The sequence below is a fragment of the Oryzias melastigma genome, linkage group LG23 (genome assembly GCF_002922805.2).
Source record: "Oryzias melastigma strain HK-1 linkage group LG23, ASM292280v2, whole genome shotgun sequence".
NCBI lineage: Eukaryota > Metazoa > Chordata > Actinopteri > Beloniformes > Adrianichthyidae > Oryzias > Oryzias melastigma.
This window is the reverse complement of record NC_050534.1, coordinates 14,220,538-14,241,845: the sequence shown is the minus strand read 5'-3', so window position 1 is coordinate 14,241,845 and position 21,308 is coordinate 14,220,538. Positions and strand designations below refer to the sequence as shown.

General features: G+C 38.8%; 1 protein-coding gene across 2 annotated transcripts in view; it reads right to left on the bottom strand.

Moving 5' to 3' along the window:
* sema3aa (sema domain, immunoglobulin domain (Ig), short basic domain, secreted, (semaphorin) 3Aa) overlaps positions 1 to 21,308 on the bottom strand; it is a 67,633-nt gene that overhangs the window by 7,299 nt on the left and 39,026 nt on the right. For both annotated transcript variants that reach the window (XM_024285055.2, XM_024285045.2), the window contains exons 2-11: positions 16,331 to 16,491; positions 13,735 to 13,797; positions 7,967 to 8,086; positions 7,068 to 7,158; positions 6,856 to 6,975; positions 3,596 to 3,738; positions 3,380 to 3,494; positions 3,243 to 3,312; positions 1,165 to 1,309; positions 866 to 1,085 (exon numbers count right to left, since the gene is read on the bottom strand). In XM_024285055.2, coding sequence (XP_024140823.1) covers positions 866 to 1,085; positions 1,165 to 1,309; positions 3,243 to 3,312; positions 3,380 to 3,494; positions 3,596 to 3,738; positions 6,856 to 6,975; positions 7,068 to 7,158; positions 7,967 to 8,086; positions 13,735 to 13,797; positions 16,331 to 16,489 — 1,246 coding nt within the window. In that variant the 5' untranslated portion in view covers positions 16,490 to 16,491. The remainder of the gene's footprint in view (positions 1 to 865; positions 1,086 to 1,164; positions 1,310 to 3,242; positions 3,313 to 3,379; positions 3,495 to 3,595; positions 3,739 to 6,855; positions 6,976 to 7,067; positions 7,159 to 7,966; positions 8,087 to 13,734; positions 13,798 to 16,330; positions 16,492 to 21,308) is intronic.

Here is a 21,308-nt window from a genome sequence, read left to right as displayed (position 1 = left end):
ATTTACCTGAGTCGTTGGCGGGACCATTTCCCCTCTCCGTTACTGAGAGCTCTCTGTTTACAGACTGTCCCACTAGCTTACAGCCCCCTCACATCACCAACACAACAAAAGTGGTGACCAATATTGGAGCTATCCAGTCATATAGTTTGAGCCAGATGCCAGAAAACAAAGACGTACACGAATCTATTTGTCTACAATTGGACTAAAATGGAGCTTGTGTCCCATCCAGTTTATTTTTTCGTGACAAATGTGATTTTCTGTTCCTGATTCACAACGATTTAAATAAATCAGTATTCGCAAACACAAATTTAAGCTTCATTTGCTTTGTATATGTCCTCAACAAAGAACTGCCACAAGAACATGTTGAAAACACACTTTTCATTGGAGTGGGTCTTTATAAATCAAAATTTTGTTATTAGTAATCTTTAATCAATTCAAAATGCTAATTATAATCTACAGCAGTGGTGTCAAATTCAATCGCACAGGGGGCCAAGATCCAAAGCACAACTTATGTCGCGGGCCAAACTGGATAAACATTTATTGAACACACTAAAACTAAACTTTTTTAAACTTTAAAAACTTAACTTTTAACATTACTATGAATAAAAACAGGCAGGAATATTATTCCAGAATAAATCAACTTAAACCTTATATAACTTTCAGTATTTAACGCTTCATAAAAATATATTTGGTCAAAATAAGACAAGATAACATCGGGCCACTAATAACAATAAAGTGAAACGATCTGGAGAGCTGGATATATTTACCCGGTGGGCCAGATTCGGCCCCTGGGCCTCGACTTTGACACGTGTGATCCAGAGAAAATATCAGAGCAAAAGCTTTTCCAAAGCCTAAAGCAGCATACCTGTGCCTATAAACATGACATCGTACTGGCCGTCCTCTGCCTCCACTCTGTCCACAACCAGCTGAGTGAACTGGTAGTCCACATCCGTCCGCACCATGATGGGCTGGCCCCCTATTGGGTGTACGGGGTTGTACATGGCAGGGTGGCCCCTCGCGAAGGTGATGACATCGTCTGGAAGGTCTTTGGTGGAGTCGAAGCCTCCAAACGTCTTGCTGGGGCACTGAGATTGAAAGAAAACGGAATGGGGTGTGAGAAGGTTTTACACGGTTTTAAATGTACAGTGATACGTTAGAACTCACAGTGCCAGGGCGAGGGTAGGGGACTCTTCCCTGGAAGGGCACCCACTGGTAGTTGGGTCCATCTCTGTGGGCGTAGGGTCCCAGAAAAACCCTTCTGATGTCTGCCATGTTATACATACAGACTGCTGAGCCTTTGAATATGTTACTGGGGCGGAAAAGACAAGAAAATCATCTTTCTAGGACTTGTGAAATACAAAGGAAACACAACAAAACGACCCCTCATAGCTCATGGGGGAAAAGGAAAGAAGGCTGTCAGTGGTTAAGTGCTGGACTGACAGATTGGAACTTCTCTGCGATTGCTTCCAGCCTCCTGAGAACAGACAGGAATTTGGGAACGCCACCAACAAAACAGGAGACCTGGTTTGGAGCGAATGTGAAACCGTTCGTGAGCCAACGTTTGCTCCAAATGGGGGGGATTCTTTTAGCTTTTAACATTCAGTCGGGATTCAAACAGTCATGGGTGTGAGACTATAAATGGGGAAAAAGAAAAGATTCTCTTCCACAGAAATTTGATCACTGACTCATCCACGGGACATGTTTTTTGTAGCTTAGCCAAAGTAGTTTCCGGTATGAAAAGTCCCTACCATGAGTAAAGTCACATAAACTGATTTTTCGTTGCTTTAATTGACAAAATGCTCAAAAGTTCATTGAGGTGATGTGTCTTTTCTCGGCACTAACAGGAACCAAAAGCTTCAGTACGATTCAAGACGGTCTTTGTCTTGCCGACTGCGATGGGAAGTAACATCAGACTAATTAAGGATGTGGTTGGCATCCACACAGCCGGCAAAAAACTCAGCAAAGCATGGAAGATGAATGGATTAGCATTTGAAAATGTTAATTACAGAGAAATTCAATTAACTCCGGGGGCACGGAAAGACGCTCCAATATCTGCGTTTAGGAGGAGGGGGGTGGGGGGCGGTGTTCCTGTGGATGCACACAACACACATGGTCGGAGGAAGAAGACGGTTCACCTCTAGAAAAACGCTCACGCAGGCATGGAGGTACATCAAACATTGATCTGTCAGGGGCAGCTTCTCTGTGCCTCATTAAGCATTGATATTAAAAGCTGGTTCCAATGCATCTCTACCCTATTCATCTCTGAAAACGACCACTTAGAAAACCAATTAAACCACTCTAATTCCTCAATGCCCCATAATTGAATTTTAAGTGCGCGTGTTTGTGTGTGGTACACATGTGTAGGTGGATGCTTGCCAACCTCTCGGTCTGAGACGATCCGCCGATACTAGACGGATGTCCGTAAGCTCACACCTCTGTCCCATTCAGCGTCTTATCATTAGCTGTGATTGATGGTGAAGTGTTTGTCTTCCTTTCAAAGCCTTTTTCACACACAATGCTGGAGCTAAAATGGGGAGGGGGGGGCTGTCTCTCTCCAAAAATGCTAATTTGTCATCATCGCGATAAGTGCCACCATCTGTGCCATTTCAGCTCACTTATCTGTCCTTCCCCATGCCTTCACCTCTCCACATGCTTCATAATAGCCCTCAGAGAGCCACACCCGGCCCCTGAAAACCCCATTCATGGCCGGGGCGGTGGCCGGGAAAGGAACGCGCATTCCTGCTAAGTGAATATCACGTTTCTCTCGCTCCGTAATCTGATTTCCTCATAAGCCGGCCAGCGTTTCAATGAAATGAGGGGAGGGGGGGGACAGGTAGGAAAGGATGGATGGGGGTGGGGTTGGATAAAAGTGATCCCGAAGCTAGGAGGGCTTCCACTGGGGGAAAATAAAAAAGCAACCATAAGACACGTGTAAGTGGATTACTGGAGCGCTGTCTGGGAATTTATGGCGGCACGCTCGAGTGCCCACATACAGTCATTTAAAACCTTTATTCAATTAGATCGGAGGACGATGTAAAAAGAATAAACTCTTGACAGCAATTAGGAAGAGTGTTCTTTTTTAAACACACAGGGAAACAATTCATCCACAAGGGTAACTCGCCTAATTTACTGTACATCAACTCATCTCCTAGCAACAAACCAACAAAACAAATATGACGCACCGACATCTGTCATGCTATGTGAGAATATGAACTCTTGCGTGCTCACGATGGAAAATGTACCTGGATGTGGTGAACACGGCGTAGATCACCGGGTTCTTGGGGTCCTTGGAGCTCATGAGAAACACGTCCTCTAAAAATGAAAACACGAGTGAAGGCGAGGATTTTTAATTTTTTTTTTAAAGTATGATAACACTTACGCAGCTCATCAAAGTGTGTGTCAATGCCGTTGACCCCCGGAACCGAACACATGAGCCGCGCTTTGAGAAAAGTGGTCCACTTGTTCACGAGGCTCCTGTGACCCCCCATGTCATTCTGTGAAGACAGCAGCACATGTCTGTGAGCTCCCAGCTCCCCCGCTGCATTTTAGGGCAAAACTATCAGTGGGGGCTTTATTTGGTTGTGCGTGCTGTTACCTTACACAGTTGTGCTATCCTGGCGATGGTCGCCTTCCCAGTGTGCTCTCCATCCATGGCGTTCTCTTTGAAAAACAGGAATATCTTGTCGTCTTCTGGGTTGTCACTCTCAGGGATCAAGTGGACGCCTATGAACCTGGGGTCTGAAACAACAAAGATATTGAAAAAAAAAAAGGTTTAAAGAAAACTAATTTCGTTTGATATCCTCTAGTCCAGGGGTCCCGGTGTCGGGCCGCAGACAGAAAAAAAGAAATACATGCGCTAACTCAGATTATTTCCGTTTAGTTCATTTTCTAATCCTGAAGGAAGTTTGATTTCGGAAAACTGCCGGATTCTGTCACGTGACCTTAAGCGGCTAGCTGCACGGCTACCTGGTTAGTTAGCTAAAAACAAACAAAAACCAAACAATGAAACGTATTTGGAAAGTTTCTTTGAGGAAAAAAGAGCCAGTGAAAAACCCGAAGAAGAGACTTTGACTCCAAAAAACAATAAATCTGCTATTTACAGACAAAGCCGCGAGTCTTCCCCAGTTCCCCAGTCTCTCGACTGTTTTACACAAAACAGATAACAAAGTTGGAGACACGATGGATTCATGTTTGGATTTCTAGTTAGAAAATATTAGTTTTATGACAGTTGTGTGTGTTTTTACCTTAAATGTCGGAAGCTAACGTCAAGTTGTTAGCTTCAACTTTGACGTTAAAGAGAAAATCCTCAAACCAGCCGACAACATTTTAAGAGGAATAAACATCAAATAAAAAAAATAAAAAAAACTGCTGATTTGTATTTACTTGTAATATTGAGAGTTTCTATATAAAGGCTGAATTAGGTAAGCAAGCGTTAAGACACTTTAGCGCAGAAAATGTGCCTTTGTTTTGAAAAAAACTCAATATAAATGAGGATTTATGTAAAAACAAAATAGAATTTTTTTTCCCGGAAAGATAATTGGAGCTTGGATTGAGTGTCAAAATGGCAAAGTTAAAATTAAAACATTTAATTTATAGATTTTTTAAAACAATAAACAACTTCAACAAATGAACAACTTTTTTTGTTGAATCTTTATCATCTGTATAGAAAAAAATCTACTAATATTATTAAACTTTTTTTAAACTAAATTTCTCGTAGTAGCATTTTATTTTGAAAATATATTTTTAGAAAAGTGCCAAATTCGGCCTAGATCGGTCCGGTCCGTGAAAATATTTTCTAATTTGAACTGGCCCTGAAAAAGGTGCGCTAGTCGGTAATTTCACCCTAGTGCTTTATATGTCTAACTTTACCTCTAGCGTGAATTCCCAACCCCCCATAAAACATTTTTCAAACCACATCCCCCGAAAGACAGATGGCCTTGATAGCACTTGAATTAATTTATTGTGACTTTTGGTACAAAAGGAAATCAGAGTTGCCTGCATAAAAAAAGGGGGCATAAGGAAGGGAGGAACACAGTCACTGAGGCGTCGTGGCGGGTAAACCGAGCCTGCGCCTGAAAGTTTAGGGGTTAGTTGAGGAGAAACAAGCAGTACCATGTTACACCTCCATGGCTGTTTAGGATATAGAGTAGCTGTGAAAAAGGAGAGTGCGGCCAAAGTGGAAAGTGGATTTATAAGTGCTGCCCGGGTGCGAGACCTCTGGTATGTATCATGTGCACCCCGCGCGAGCTTTGTATGGCGAATATGCGCAGTAAAATCTACACCTTCGTAAATTTATCTGTGCGTGGGATCGCGGACAAAAAAACAGCATGGAGGTCTTTCAATTTATCGCATATTATTCCCAACAAAAGGCTTAAGGAAAGTTAATCCTGCATCCATGTCAGCGAGTGGGAATTAAAAGGTGGAGAGATGTCTAAATAAACCCATAAATCAATGCCACCATAAGTCAAAACTACTATTTATGCCTAAATCCTGCGGAATAATCTGCAATTACCGGATTTATTTCTAAATGTCCTCTCTTTCTGCATTCGAGTAGCATGTAGCCTTGTTGATAAAGGCTCAATAGACCTCAGTAATCCATGCAATTACAATCCCCCCTTTGTGACTGAAGGAGCTGGATTTTGTGGCTACAATCTTCAGGGTATTTGTTTGAGCTAGGTGAAAGATCGGTGGGGATTAATGCCCTGACGGAGAATTCTCCCCCTGTTATTAATATGTCAAAGTAATCAGCGCTTGAGACACCGGTGTTTGGGGTTTTTGATGGTGTTTAGGGGAAGGTGGGTGGTTGAAAGGAAGCGGGGAAAGAATCTGACTCCGCTACAGGAAAACAGCTGAGAGGGGATTAGTTCTGTGGGAAAGAGGGGGGAAAAAAGATGGCACAGCCTCGGGAGAACGGCTCAAACCGTTTGTGGCTTCATGAGTCTTCTGCAATGACGAAGGATACACAGACAGACTAAACATTCATTAACCTGTGCGGCATCTCTCATCTAAGTCACAACATGTTGGCTAAATAAGGACTTTGTGTATTTAATGTCTACAAACTAGCAGAAACACCTGGAGATTCAAAACTGGAGAGAATTTTATAGTTTGTTACAGTAGATTTTTATTTTCTAAATGTCCAGTATATAAATTATTGACAAATGTCAAGTATGATCTCAGTATTAAATTTCAGATCTTGTGAATCTTTATCCTTTATATTGCAGTAATAAACTAAAATGACGATTTTGGATAGTAAAAAAAATTAAAAGCTATCTAAAACCACAGATTTTGGCTGAACTCTAAGTACAAAAAAGGAACTACTTTTCTTGTAAATTCTATTTTTTTAAACATCTATAAGTATCAACTTAATATGGATATTTAAGTAAAAATAGACTTTAGAACCCTTTAAAAAAAGCAGCTTCATTGAAATATAAATCTAAAATCTGGTGTGGATGATGAAATAATTTCTTACTTATTAACTGAATTTCATTATTTTTAAATCATTTTCCATAAGAATATTTATCATATTTATAGATAATCACTAATTAACATTATTACACTTTTTTAACACAGTTCAGCTGTCATAACTGTTTTCTTTGACACAGTAAAGGAGTATTATTGGTATCATAAATGTGAAGTAATTACCTCTAAATTATAAATATTGAAAAGGAAACAAGCTAGAATGTCTTTAACATTTTTTATCAAGTGAAAAGTACTTTTCCCATAACACAACAAAACAACAAAATGTTGACTCAGGTAGCTCTGGTGTATGTGTGTATTTACAGTGTAACACCCAATCATGATACATTTCTAAAACTTCAATTCTTCTTTTTTTTATTAGGAACAAATGTGAATTACCATTTAGCCATCTTGAATCATGCTGCTCCGTTCTGATTGGATGATGGTCCCCAAGCGTACGGAAAATGGCAAAGTCTCTCCCCATGAAATCAGCAGATGTGCCAGAGTACAGCTCTCCATCTGCCAGCGAGAAGTCAGAGTCAGGAACAAATGAACAACTCCAAATAGAATGTGTCTTCCCTGGCGCTAATAAAGGCAGCGGTTAAACTCACCAATCAAAAGTGAGGCGGACAGCATTTTGGGGTCGTAGGGGCTTTTCCCGCGGCCATTCTCGAATTGGGAGGCCAGGCGAAAGATGTTGTCCTGTGGTGAAGAGGGTCAAAGAGCAACATGAGGCCAATGTAAGCCACATTAAGTCCAGCTAAATGTACATTTATAGACTGTGTTTTAAGTTACAATGCATTCTCGTTATAGCTTTCTATTTTGGAGCTGGGATGCAAAACAAATTCATCCTGACGGGAGCGATGAGTAATGTGTTTCCTTAATTCTGCTCTGTTGTTCTGATATAGCCGCTGGACATAAAGTTTCTGCAGCAAAAAAATCATCTACCACACACACACATTAATTATACATATATATATATACATATATCTATCTATCTATCTATATATATATATATATATATATTCACACACATTACAGTGTTCCCTGGCTTATTCGCATTTTTCTTATTTGCGGTTTCAGGTATTAACGTTTTGTTTTTCAGTCATGTGACTCCTCCGGTTCTTTAAGACACACTTGTATGAAACTTTTGCTTCCGAAGGAGAAGCTGGAATTTCCCAGAATGGGAGCGCAGTTGTCTGCTGTGCACACATACGTATGCAAAGCGAGCCTGCATGGAGAAATGGCATCAGTTGACTCAGAAGATACACTGATAATCGCGGAGGATTATTACTATGCAGAGCAGGTGTTTATTGCGGAAAAAAACTGTTAACCAGGGGGAAATACCGTATATACTGTGTATATATATATATGTTTGTGTATATATAAAATAGGAGAACAAATTTAACAAAATATATTACTGGTTCAACCATTTGTTCAATCGACACTGTAAATGTAAATACACATTAAAGACAACATTTGGCATTCATAAAGCAGAAAAATCCATCACCTCTGCCTTCTTGCCCATTTCCAGAAAAGCGCAGATCGGATGGAAGGCTCCTGTTCCACAGATGTACATATGGGTTTGGTTGTACGGTTGAAGAACCCGAACAAAGTTAGAACACTCTTTCTGAAAAATAAAAAAAAGCAGAAAACCATTAAGCTTTAAAAATAAAATTGGTTTATTTCAAACAATGGGTGATACATTTTGCAAAGAGATTTAAAAAAAAAGTGTAGCACTATAGTTTGCTTATTTTGTAATCTTAGTGGCGTGGGACCATGCAAAGAAAATTAAATCTTTATGGAGAGGGCTTTAATAAAAGAACTTGCATGTGAAGGAGTCATTTTGTTCTGGGAATTCCCTCCATTGTATTGTGTTGGGATGAAGTTTTATCCTTAGAAAAAATAAAGTTGACGTATTTATTGTCGGAAAGAAAGTGTGTCGAATTAGCTGAAAATCCAGATTAATAGAAAGCCAAAGAAAAAAAGAGACCAAGATAAATTTCCATTATCAATGGGGCTTTCCCACTTGATCTGGAAAAGACGTCTTCTCATGAAAAAAAGAAAATCCCACCTGGAAGCCAAATCAGCCAAAGATCCTTTAATGATCCATATGTTTGAATTTACTGAGGGTATTTGGGTTGGCTTTCCTCTGCACGTTGATTGTCCCAGTGGTGTGAGACTGTTTATTAGAGCGCTAATCAACCGGATTGCTGAAGGTAGGAGGGTTATTAGCAGCTTGAAGGAGCTGATTTGGGGAACATGTGTTTAAGAGATTACCTTTGGGTTTGCCTAATTATAAATATATGCTGAACGTCAACCTGACAAATGTGTACCGCATTTACAAGAGGAGATGTGAAAACACAGCTTTGGTATAATATTTAAACAGTCCTTTCAACAGAAATTTCACTTTGATGATGTGATGATTTCCCAATGAGTTAGAAAGAAAGTTTTAAAATGACATCAATTGGATCAAACACTTTCCACTGAAAAAGACACCTTCTACAACATTAGGGTTAGAAACTGTTGGAGATCTTAGTGTTTCTTCAAAAAATGATTATTCCGCTCAATAGTGATGTTTGGCATTCATTGACAGTGGTAACACATACATTATAAATATAATAATAAAATAAATTGGTGTATTGGTAGGAAAAACCCAAGCTATCTTTATTTTCTTAGTAGAAAACTGAAAGAAATTACCCAGTAAACAGTTTTTAAACGTGTACATCCTCTACTTGATTGTGTCCAGAATCTGCCAAAACTACTGTAGTTTCCACATTAAAAATTTGTATTTATTCTTTTTCAGAGTGCCTTATAATTCGAAGAGCTCTCTATATTATTTCTGGTTGTGTTTCTTGCTGATGTTGAAGCAATTTTGAGAGGTACACGGCGCTCAGCCAAAATGCCAGGTTGGGTGTTACTGTAAATGGGCTAATGCGGCTAACCTGTAGCATTGTCAGGCTGTGTGTTGTTTTATGGCTATGTCTGAATTCCTTCACTACTCCTTAAATGCTAAAAAACTGTATACTACAGGACTATCTAGTCCTCTGGATTTTAAAAGCTGTTTAGACACCATGTTCACTACTATGAATATGACGTCACTCATTTTTAAAAACCTAATCAATACAAGTATTTTTTGACAATTATTTAGGAATCCAATGTGCTCTGATGATGAACACGTTAATAGTTTATTTCAAAAATAACATTTTTTTTTTTCAGAAAAATTGTTCAAATGCAATGCATTGTGGTCCATATTCCCAAATTTTTTGAGAATCCATGTACACGCAGAGAATTCTGGAACATTTCTGGGACACTGGATTTTGGAATTGTTGATTTGGACACCACCACAAAATGGTGAGTCCACTGTGTAGTGGACTATGTAGTGAGTAGTGAAGGAATTCGAACATAGCCCATAGTTGGGAGTTAGTGTAATTATTGTAACGTTTGTTTTAGCAGTATCAGCCTGTTTTTTTTTTTTTACGTGTTGCGAACAAGGTTGGGGAATCCAGCTATCTTAAATACGTCAACATGGCTAACGCAGCTTAAGTCTAGCGGTATTAGACTGTGTTTTTCTTGTTGAGTAACAAGGTTGGGAGTTTGGTTTGTCACAGTAATGTTTGTTTTCGTGGTATCAGTCTGTTTTTGTACATGTTACAAACAAGGTTGGGAGTTACAGGTATTGTAAATACATCATTGTACGTGTAGCGGTGTTGGAGGGTGTTTTTTGGTGTTACTAAAAAGGTTGGGAGTTAGCGTAATCACAGTAACGTTTGTTTTAGCTGTATTAGTCTGTTTTTTACGTGTTGCAAACAAGGTTGGGAAGGCTGACGAAACAGTATTAAGATAGCAGTTTGTAAAGTCAGACTGACGGACTTATCGCTAACTTTTTTATCTTGTGCATAAAATGTGTTATCTGAAAAAAGTTGTAAAAATGTAACTTACATCTGACAAAATTTTACAAACAGATAAAGTTAGAAAACAATCAAATTTATTGAACATAATGAACGTTACAAGATTACTAAGGTTAGCTGTTTTTTTTTTTTTAGCCAACATGCTAACTGTTAGTGCTAGCTTCACATTCCCCCAACGGCTTTGATCCAGTCTAATTGTTAAGACGGTTTAAAAAACTCTTCATTGTCAAATTACAATTTCAGGTGAAGCAAAACCAAAGTGGTTTGTCATAGCATGCTTGCTAACCGCGTTAACACAAGCCTTTCTGTCCTGGAGTTCAGAGGGAAGACGAAAACTTCCCCGATGTTTTGTGTCTGACCTCCAAACTGCATGTGTGCACAATAATGTGACCGTGCAGCGTAATGACTTTACCCTCTGTGCTTCCTACTGTTGAACTATGGGAGCACACGCCCCCCACACATCAATCTCACACTCTTATTATATGCATTTCATCAACTCCTGTAAATCTGTCCAGAGTCAGCTCTGTAAGGGATTTTTAATGGATGTCTAAGTGAGACTCATCAATTGTGCGGTGGGTCGGTCACACCTAAACACTGACAGGGGTTAGCTTGGATTACTAAAGAGCTGCTCTGTGTGTTGGCGTCAAGTGAAAAGTGATTTGCTTGATCATAAACTATCGGCGCGTCATTAATCATGTAAAAGAGGCAAAGGGCTTCAGACCATCATCCTGTGGTGAAACCCAATTTCAGTCAGGAATTTTCCAGTCTTACACATGGGATCATGTGAGAATCCAGTTGGAATTAAGACGGAATTGTGGAATGGTCACAAACTTGTGACCTTTAGTTGCTAAGTAAACCAAAGTCATCATATGTCCATCACCATGTCAGACTCTGGGAAAAACGGCTTTTGTTCGCTGAATATCATGCTGTGGCTGAAGGATAAATATGACTTTATTCTCTTTTGCCAAAACAGCATTTTTTCCTTTATCCCTGCAAACACCCCACACCCGTTCTCTGATGTTATGGCAGCACAACATCCAACACTGTAGATTCCCAGAGCGGTTGAACAACTAAGTAAGACGGACAGCTCTCTTCAGTATTCTCCCCTTTTGCATAACTATTCTCAACATGGAAATATGAACTTTACACTGTGGAAAAAAAGCTTGCAAAGCATCTTCATATAAATATGCAGCAAAAGTTACCTTTTTAAGATATTTTTTTCTTTTAGATTGCATCCATTTTTACCTGAGCTGTTCCTAATTGCATCTTATGCTATGTTCACACCGGACTCAGAAATACACGTTCAAGCAATCACTTCCAATGAAGAGTTTCAGTAAATGTGCCTTATGGGCTTCCGCGTTCAAATAAATCTGTTTTCAGGCAAAGCGTGCAGCAATTAATGCTTGTTAAAAGTTATACCAGTTGAACTTTGACCAATCAGAAATTTGGATTTGATTGTGACGACTGGGTAGCGGAACACGGAGGTACACGGAAGTACCAACTATCTCAATAGGGATCATGACGGAAAAATTAATAATTGCAACTTGACGACTATTGGCATGAGTATAGAACAAAAGGCAACAATTTTACTGTTTCCTCAAAGATATGTTCACACCACTGTTAGCAACATGCGTTCAAGTTACCACTTTCAATGAAAAAAAACAAAAAACATTTCTGACTTCAAAACTCTCACATACGTGGGTATCTATTGACATTTTAAGACAGCTTGTGCGATCTTCGTAGAAAAAAAGTCAGTTAAATTAAAAGTGTAAATAAACGTACATTTCGGGTTTCAAAACTCTGACCTTCATGTGTAGCTACACACATTTTAAAGACAGTCTGAGGGATCTTGTGGTGTTCCTTTTAATTCACGTAAGAAACAACCATTTGAAAATTGAACTTGAAGAAGAAATTACTTGTGATTTACGTCTAGCAGGAATTATATGACGTATAAGTCTTTAGTATATCAGAAAAAAAGCCTGGATTTTTTAGATTTTTTGCACTGCTTTCATATTTCACACCAAGCCTCTTCCAATATATGTTAGTATTTAACAGCGACAGTTCATTGTAAACACCATATACTAAAAGCCAATTCAAGAATGTCTGTTCTTGAATGGATATCACATGCTTGGTGTGTTGGTTAACCCAAAAAATAAAATAAATAATAAAAAATAGATGCCTCAAGCAGTTAGATTTGAGAAACAAGAAGAAACTGTCTTTTTCATTTTTACAATATATGCAACTTTAGATTTAAATATGGAACACATGAGTCACTGCTGGATGAAGTCATGACTTTTTCTCAACTGGGTAATAATAATGACTCCATCAGAAAAGTGGGTGGACAGATTTGTACGTGCTTGGATGAAAGAGTTGAGGATAATATCTAGGAACGAATCCAGAAAAATTATTCAGACAACTGGTTTTGTCCAGGTAGCTGGAAATGACCACAAATACAACAAAGAAAATCTACTTTTAGTTGTTTAAACTTTAGGTAAACTGTATCAAAATGTAGCAACCTGGTCATGTTGGAGCAGCTCTGCTTGAAATAGAGATAAAAAAAAGCCCGAAGGCATTCTGAGGGAGAGGGGCAGCTGTTGTATCCACTCTGCGGCTGTAAATTGTGGTTGGGAGAAATGCATCACTTTGGGAGCTCTGATTGCTTCGGTAATGTCCCAGTCAAGGCTTTTCGGCACAGTACTCTGCTCTCACCGCCTCATTTTCAAAGGTAAACATTTTTACAGCAACGCGTATACCTCACCGCTACATTTTGTGCAGTCCTGTGCTGGCAGAGTGCACTCTTTCCAATGTGTGGTGGAGTGAAGGTGTAGTTCCCACTTTGAGCAAAACCTGAAAAGCCAGTTCAGGGTCTAATGGAAGCTGTGTAATTTAGAGAAGATGTTTGTAACTCTGGATAATCCTGAACAACCCTGCAGCTCTGCACTCAAGACTCACCGGGCCGTGAAATTGAGATCAGATACGACACAAAGGGACGCCGGTGTGCACACAGACGGGGTTGTCCCTTCCAGAATTCGGCGTGTAAGCTAACACGCCCCATCAGAGGACCAACTCAAACAATATGCTCCTACAAAAAAATGCACTCGCTCTGACGCAATTACATAAACACACTCCTGAAATGAAAACACCACAGCATCATTGTCCTCGTGCATGCTGACTGTGTCGTAGGTGTCACTGATGCTTGGTCAGTGTAGATTATAACATGGTGGAGGTGAAATGGAGCACAGCTTTTATCAGAAACAATTTCCAGTTTCTTTTATTTTTTTTACCTTTTATGTAGGTGAAACAAACAGATTTCTTGAACTAAACATGAAAACTGCATGAAGGAGCTGAAAGAATGAATGAAACCTACCCCTAGGTCTTTCCCTGCCCACTTGCATTCATCCCTTTTCGAGGGGGTGGCAGGCCACGCAATCTGTGCAGAAAAGAGAGAGACACATTCAGTTTGGATGGGAGGCGGGGAGGAGGATCGGAACGTTTTTGCTTCAAGAAAGTGGTGGCACAAATGCTGCAGGGCGATGAGTCAATCTGGTGAATCAGAGGAAATTTCAGGACAACAGCTAGAATTCTTACATTTCAAAATAAATACACATTTTTGCCTTTTTTTCTTTTCACTTTTGCAACTAACACAAAGAATTAGGGGTAATTTACGAGCAAAAAACAAACAAAATTAAATAACAATTTTAAAGTTGCAAATTTACGCAAAAAATAATTGTAACTGTTAAATTATGGGAATAAAGTCGTAGATTTACCACTTTAAAAGTCATACATTTATTACTTTATATCTCATAAATTTACAAGTTTAAAACATATTTATGCGAAAAAAAAATTTAAATTTACAACATGAAAACATAAATTTATGCTTAAAGTAATAAATGTAAGAATTTAAAACACAAATATTTGTGATAAAGAAGTTATAAATTTTCTACTAGAACAAAAACATTTATGCAAAAAAAAGTTAACGACTTCAAAACCACATACATTTATTCAAGAAATTGTATACATTTATTACTCTAAAACACATCTATGCGAAAAAAAATTAGTACATTACTTTAAAACGCATGCATTGATGTGAACATTTTTTTTACAACTTTACAATTTTACAATTTACAACTTTAAACACCTACATCTATGAAAAAAGTATTACATTTGAGTTTTTAAAACACACATTTATGCAAAAAATGTTGTAAAAATTACGTCTTTAAAATGCCTACATACCGGTATATGTGAAAAAAGTCATAAATTTATGTTCTTAGAAAGAAAGAAATTTATGTTAAAAAAGTCATAAATTTACGGTTTTAAAACACATACATTTATGGAAAAAAAGTAGTAAATTTATGACTTTAAAACACATATATTTACGTAAAAAAAATCCTGCAAATGTACAACTTTAAACACCTACATTTATGCAAAAAAAGTAATAAATTGAGTTTTTAAATCACATACATTTAGGAAAAAAAAAAAAAAATCGTGCAATTACGTCTTTAAAATGCTTACAAATACGTGAAAAAAGTCATAAATTTTTAATTTCTTTAAAATGCCAACATTTATGCGATAAAAAAAAGTAGTAAATTTATTACTTTAAATTACATACATTTAAGTGAAATAAATGTAAAAAATTATCAAAAAAGACACTAAAGTTGTTTGTTTATTAGAGCAGTGTTAGAAGATAAAAGGTGTTGGATTTCCTGAAGATTAATTTCCGGATACGTTTTAAAAACTAAGAAATTCTCAACGTTTTGGCAAATTAAAATCATACAATTATCAGAATAAAAACATAGACAAATAAATGCAGGAAACGGGAAAGCTTCACACAGACTTGGTGGAGATTTTGTCTTTTTGGAGGAAGAAATGATCGGAAGAAGACAGCTGCAGCAGGGGTATCGGTAACCTCATAATATTACTTTTTCTTTTTTTTTCGTGGCCCTAAAGTTGTAAAATTACGAGAAAGAATTTGCAAATGTGTTACTTTAATCTCAAAATATAACGTTGTAAGTTAACCAATCAATTCTACAGTTAAATAAAAAGTAGATTAATTACTACAAGAAAAATAATTATTTTCGCTTTTATAAAATACATTGTACGTTTAAGTTTTTATACTTTAATTTTTAATCCGCTCCCTAAACAGGAACTTAAGCTTGAACAATGGCATAAAATGTGATTTTTTTTCGTGACTGAATCTGAGAGGGAAATGGGGTTGTGCAACGTTGCTTTGGAAGATCCGGCTCCAACAGTCATCCATCTGCGGCCCCCAGTGTCACATGAATTATAAAAACACATGGAGAGTATGAAGTGCATGTGGGGCATGTCACACATAACGAATTGGTTATACACTTAAAACTAGGGTGCACCTTTTCCTTTTTCCTTTTTTTTCCTTTCTTTAGTAGCTGCTGGCCACACAGATGTCAACAGATAAAACAAATGTATGCATCTGCGTGCTCATGCATTATTGCTTTCTGACAACGTGTATCTGGATCTTTATTCCAGAGTTTGCCTCCTTCTTAGATCGTCTGAGTTTTTAAAAAAACTGCATACGTTATGGTAATGTTTGATAATCACCTGCTTTGAGAAAGATGTAAAAAACAAAACTTCCCACGAGGTTTTGGAAAACGAATTCAAGGACGTGCCCCTACTCTCTATTGACTATGCATTTTTTAGCCCTCTCGTTGTAGCTCTCTGCAGCCTGCAGGCGACTCGTGTCAGTCTTGTGTATCTATGATAGCAGCTCAAATCGGATAAAAAAGCCTGTTAATGCAGTCCAGGTGTGGTAATGGAATTACCGACAGCCGTGTCTGGAGGAAGACAGACAGTGGGAAGGAAGAAGGCAGGGGAGAGGGAAACGATGGAGTAATGGACCTCAGAGGTGGGAGGGCACAAGGCGAAGGAGAAAACTTCTGCCAGCTGTAGGACATCCTTCAAAAACCACGTTTTCAAGATCTGGTTCTTACCTGTTTATGGTCTCTGTTGATGTTGACAAGGTCAAATGAGAAGATGTGGTCCTCTGCTCCGACCAGTAGTCGGCCTCGCTCTTCGTCCAACAGGAAAGTGTCATAGCTCGAGCTGTTGGCCAAGCCGTTGAAAGTGACGAGGTTACTGGATTCTAGCATCTCTGGAAGAATAGAAGGATAAAGGTTTGACAAAGACTATTTTTACCATTTATTTATGTAAATAAATGCATTTCTTCCGATCTACAATGCTTTTCTTTACGTGAGTCAATTCTATAGGCAAACCTTTACATACCGACACGCGTCAGTTAAGTGTAGCGTGAGATATTTTAAGTGAACACAGCGTGTCACAATCAGGGACGCAGCTCAGTCTGTTCAGCCGTGTGATTGGCTGAATAATTCATACGCAGCGAGGAGGACCGGCTGGAGATTCTGTGTGGGGAGGGAAGCGTATGCGGGTGTCCGAAAGGATCTACAAAGAAGTTATTATTTAAATGAACACAAATGCCTTTGTGTTGTTTTAGAGAAACTGATTGATTTTGGTATTAAGTATAAAAATAGATTCAAAGAGTTTGATAAGAGTTAGAATGGAAGGTAGTTACATTTTAATGAATGGAGAGTGACTTTATCAAGTGTAAAATTAAAAAAATAGAGGATTCTGGTCCTTTTTAGTGAGTCAATCGGGCCCAACTGACACTAAAATTAGAGTTTTTGTTTACAGCTAAAATGTCATCTTATCCCATGTTGTATACTATGAACCTTCATTAAAAAAAAGCTTTTTATGTTTAATTTTTCTAGGTTATCTTCACACAATGATGGAACAATGCATTATTTATTCTCACCTTGTTAGATAACTTAAAACCAAATTGGTCTGTTAATCATTCATACAAATTAAACTTAATAAATGTAACATAAAACAAATAAAACATATTTTTTTTCATCAATTTTCAAAGTGGTCTTTTATTTATGGTTATGCTGCTGTCAGGTAAAATCATTTTTTGTGTCATTTTCTAGGGCATCATTTTAGCAATTCATCAATGAGGCGTGGGCGGGACTGTTGGCGCTGAGCAACCCCGCCCCCCCTCCCCTCCCCATCGCTGAGAGCTCTCTGTTTACATGCTCTCAAACTCTTGTCTTCGCATTAAATAAAAAAAAGGAGCAATATTGGAGCTATCCAGTGGTAGTTTGGCGTGAACGCAGCTTTAGGCTTTTATTGCTCAAGGTTGCTAAGTGGTTGCTTTGCCAAAGCAACCCAAAGCTACCGCCTGGCCCCTCTCCTGGAAATTTGCCTCTGAATTGTGGGTGAGGCTCTTGAAACGGAGCAACCCCGCTGCTCTTTCCCCTCCCAGATGCCGAGAGCTCTCTGTTTACATGGGCTACCGCTAGCTTACAGCCCCTCACACACACAACCCAACATTACCGGTACAACAAAAATGGCAACAATCAATATTGAAGATATCCAGTTGTACAGTTTGGAGCCAGATATCTAATAGTCTACAAGTATTTTCTATATCATAAATACAATCAAGCTGCCTCTTTTTTGTATGCTTCTGATTTACAACAATAAAGAAATATTCAGGATTGCAATTTTAATCATGTCTTTTTTTAATCTGTCATTAGAAAAATACCACAAGAACATGTAAAAAAAAAAGCCAAGACAATTTTTATCTGTGGGTCTTTAAGGGAAAGTTTAAAATAAAAAAGGGACATTTCAGACAGATGTTATGAAAAGACGGTCCTGTAAAGTGTAATATGAGCAAATGAAGTCAGTTTGTAAGAAGTAAAAGCTTATAAATCTCCTTAACCACTAAAGCAGAAACCACAGAGTCCGGAGGTTGAGTCAAACGTAGCGCCGGCCCAATAAAACATGAGCAGCCAATGTGCTTCAGTCATATAAGATTGTGAATTATCTGTTTTAGGGGTCTAAATGTTAAAGTAATCTTATAGGTTCTTAACATTTAAATAAAATCTCTGATACTCATTATTTATTATCCTTATGACAGCAGCACTCTACTTTTACTGGTACTATGCTGGCTGCTGTCAGAACCCATTATGTATGATCCCATCTGATTTACAACTAAATACAATTACATAGGTATCTGCCCTGAATATAAAGCATGTGCACCACAGGTAAGGCACACTGATACACCAGTATAATCCATCACCATCAGAGTCAGAACACTACACAGCCATATAATATAGAACAACCAAACACCTTCCAGCATATAAGAGTGCAGTCCAGGGGGCTGTGATCTCCCCGCACAGCTCTGATTGACGGGCTGCTATAGGAGCCATCTGCGCCCACACACAGTGTGTAAGATCTTGGACATCTGTGTCCACATAAAAGAAGGTATTGATGGAAGGCGAGACGCAGGAAGTGGCATGTCGACGATTTTTTCTTTTTTTGTGTGTACGGACACCAGCGTGGAAGGGCGAGGGAGTGGTCGTCACCTAATAAAGATGGTCGCAGCTCATCGACGTCAGCTGGGCTTTTAGTCTGAGGCTATGAAAATAGCATGAATGGAGAGGACTGTGGTTGGGAGTCTGTGTGAGAATTTGTACTGTAACACAGATGGGCTGAGCGTATGCGTGTGGGTTTTAGTGGATCTGACCGCTCCGTGCACACGGACATGCTGGCGTTTTGACACGCTCCATAAATGCAACCACTGGAAAGCTGCTCCACCAGGCTCACATTCTGAAGATGAGGAGAGCCAAAAAAAAGGGTTACCTTGAAAGAGTTTTTTTTCTTTTTTAAGCTACCCAATCGGACAGTTCACCAATAAGATGTGACTTGGTGGAATCAGGAAATGGGGTCAAGAAGGTGAGGATGGAAACGCAATATGGACTCAACAAGTGGTTGATTTATGTTTCAGCACTGAATGGATGCGGCGGAAATTCCCTCGGGAGAATTTAATATTACAAATGTTTATATTTTAAAAGAAATACAGATAATACAAATGATAGAGGGACTATTAAATTCTGTTTCCAGAAGCTTCTGATCAGACCCTCTGCTTTGAAAGCAAATAAGACCACAAAGAATCCAGATGTTTCACAATTTGTTTTCTATTTTTGGCCCAATCAGAATTCGTCCCTTCTCCTTTCATTTAGCCCTCCAAACGGAGAGTTATGAAAAAAAAAACGTTTTCATTTTGCAAAAGACACTTTTTTTCGATGATGTACCCAATAATCGCCGGCCCGCTATAGTTACCGCGGAGCTTCCAGCGCTTGAACATGCAAAACAACATCGGTTTTATAACTTTAAATTTACGCTACAACAAAAAGTCATGACTTGGCGAGGAGAACCCCATCCCCACTTCCCCTCCCCGTTGCAGAGCGTATCATACTGGACGCGAGAGTGCGCACGGTATCTGCTTGACCAGCAGTTCACAATAGACACGCATTTTTACGCGACGGTCGACAGGTGCTTCTGCTCAGCTGTAGTTATTTAGAGCTTTTTAAAATTTTTTTGCCATCATCAAACATCCAAAACCACAACCCCTCCCCCGCTCCATAGCCAGCCCACTATGTTGATCTGTGTGTATGTGTTTGTTTCTTGTGTTTATTTTAATTTCTAGTCTTTAGAATCAAAAATATGATCACATTTGTTTATCACAGTATTTTATTGTGAAAAATTGGTCATATTTTGAAAATGTACTACATTTTTTTTTGTGTGTGTCTTAGCATAACTTCCTGTCAGAATTGACTTGGATCAATCGAGAGATCTGATAACCTGCATTTTCACACAGATTTCACGGGATCCACGTGATATAGACCAGACCCTGAAACGATCTCTGCATGGCGCGAGTCGACCGCTGCGCTTCATGTTTGGTGTGAACTACCCCACAGGTTAACAAGGGCGCGGAATGGAAACGGCCTCGATTCCGCGCTTCTTCACAATGCTTCCACGTCCGATGTGAACCAGGCGCCAGAACAAGGAAGCTTGAGGCCCGCCCAGCTCTATATCGGGTGTTTTAAACTCATTCACTCAAAATAATCCAAAATACAAGAGAATAAACATTTATTGAACACACTAAAACTAACTTTTTTAAAAACTTTTTAACAACCATGAATTAAAACATGCAGGAATATTAATTCAGAATAAATCAACTTAAACCTTAAATAACAATAATATCAATATTCATAAGCTTCATTGTCTTTGTATATGTCCTTCGTCATCAGAACATGTTAAAACACCGTTTTCATCAGTCTTTAAATAAAAGCAGGCCTGTCCTGTGTATCGTTCAACATGTGGAGATGTTTGACAAAGACAAGGTGGCCTGTTCACACAGAAACACAGAGAAGGTTTTATCTGGACCGCGATCTACTGTGGTTTGGAAAATCGCGAGGAACTGGGGCGTGAGCACCCAAAGACCTCCAACCTAAACACAGAAACGCTCGTTTGGAAATGCGAGCGCTAAAAGGTTCACAGCACAGCTCAGTCAGAATATGGAGCCTGTGCACTTAAAACATGCAAATCCACGTTCAGTGAACAACACACACTCGGTCTTAATCTGGATTCTAATCCAATCTGAATTTTTAGTTAAGAAGCTGAACAGCTTTCACCTCTAATGCAGTCCTTGGACTAAAACACACAACTGCACAAGCCTCACCTCACATAGATATTTGAACACAAGCTCACTTCAGACAAACCCCCACAAACCTTTCTGTTCAGGCTCAGCTTCTCACTTTCTCTCGTTACACACATCCGATGTCTGCTCTCCTTCTCCGCACACGTCCCGTCTTCCACACCTACAAGCCGCTAAACGCACGCCGTTACACCTGAGACTTCTGTGGGGTAAGTGCTCGGGTTGGAAATGAGAAATGATGGAAAACTTACTAAAGGACAGAACCTGAAAACCTGCATATAGAGTGGAGATACTGTGGCATAAAGGGGGTTTCGCAGAGAGATGAAAGTTAAGTGAAATTTATTAAAGGCCAAAAATAAAAGAACAACATAAACTTATAAAAAAAAAAAAAAAAA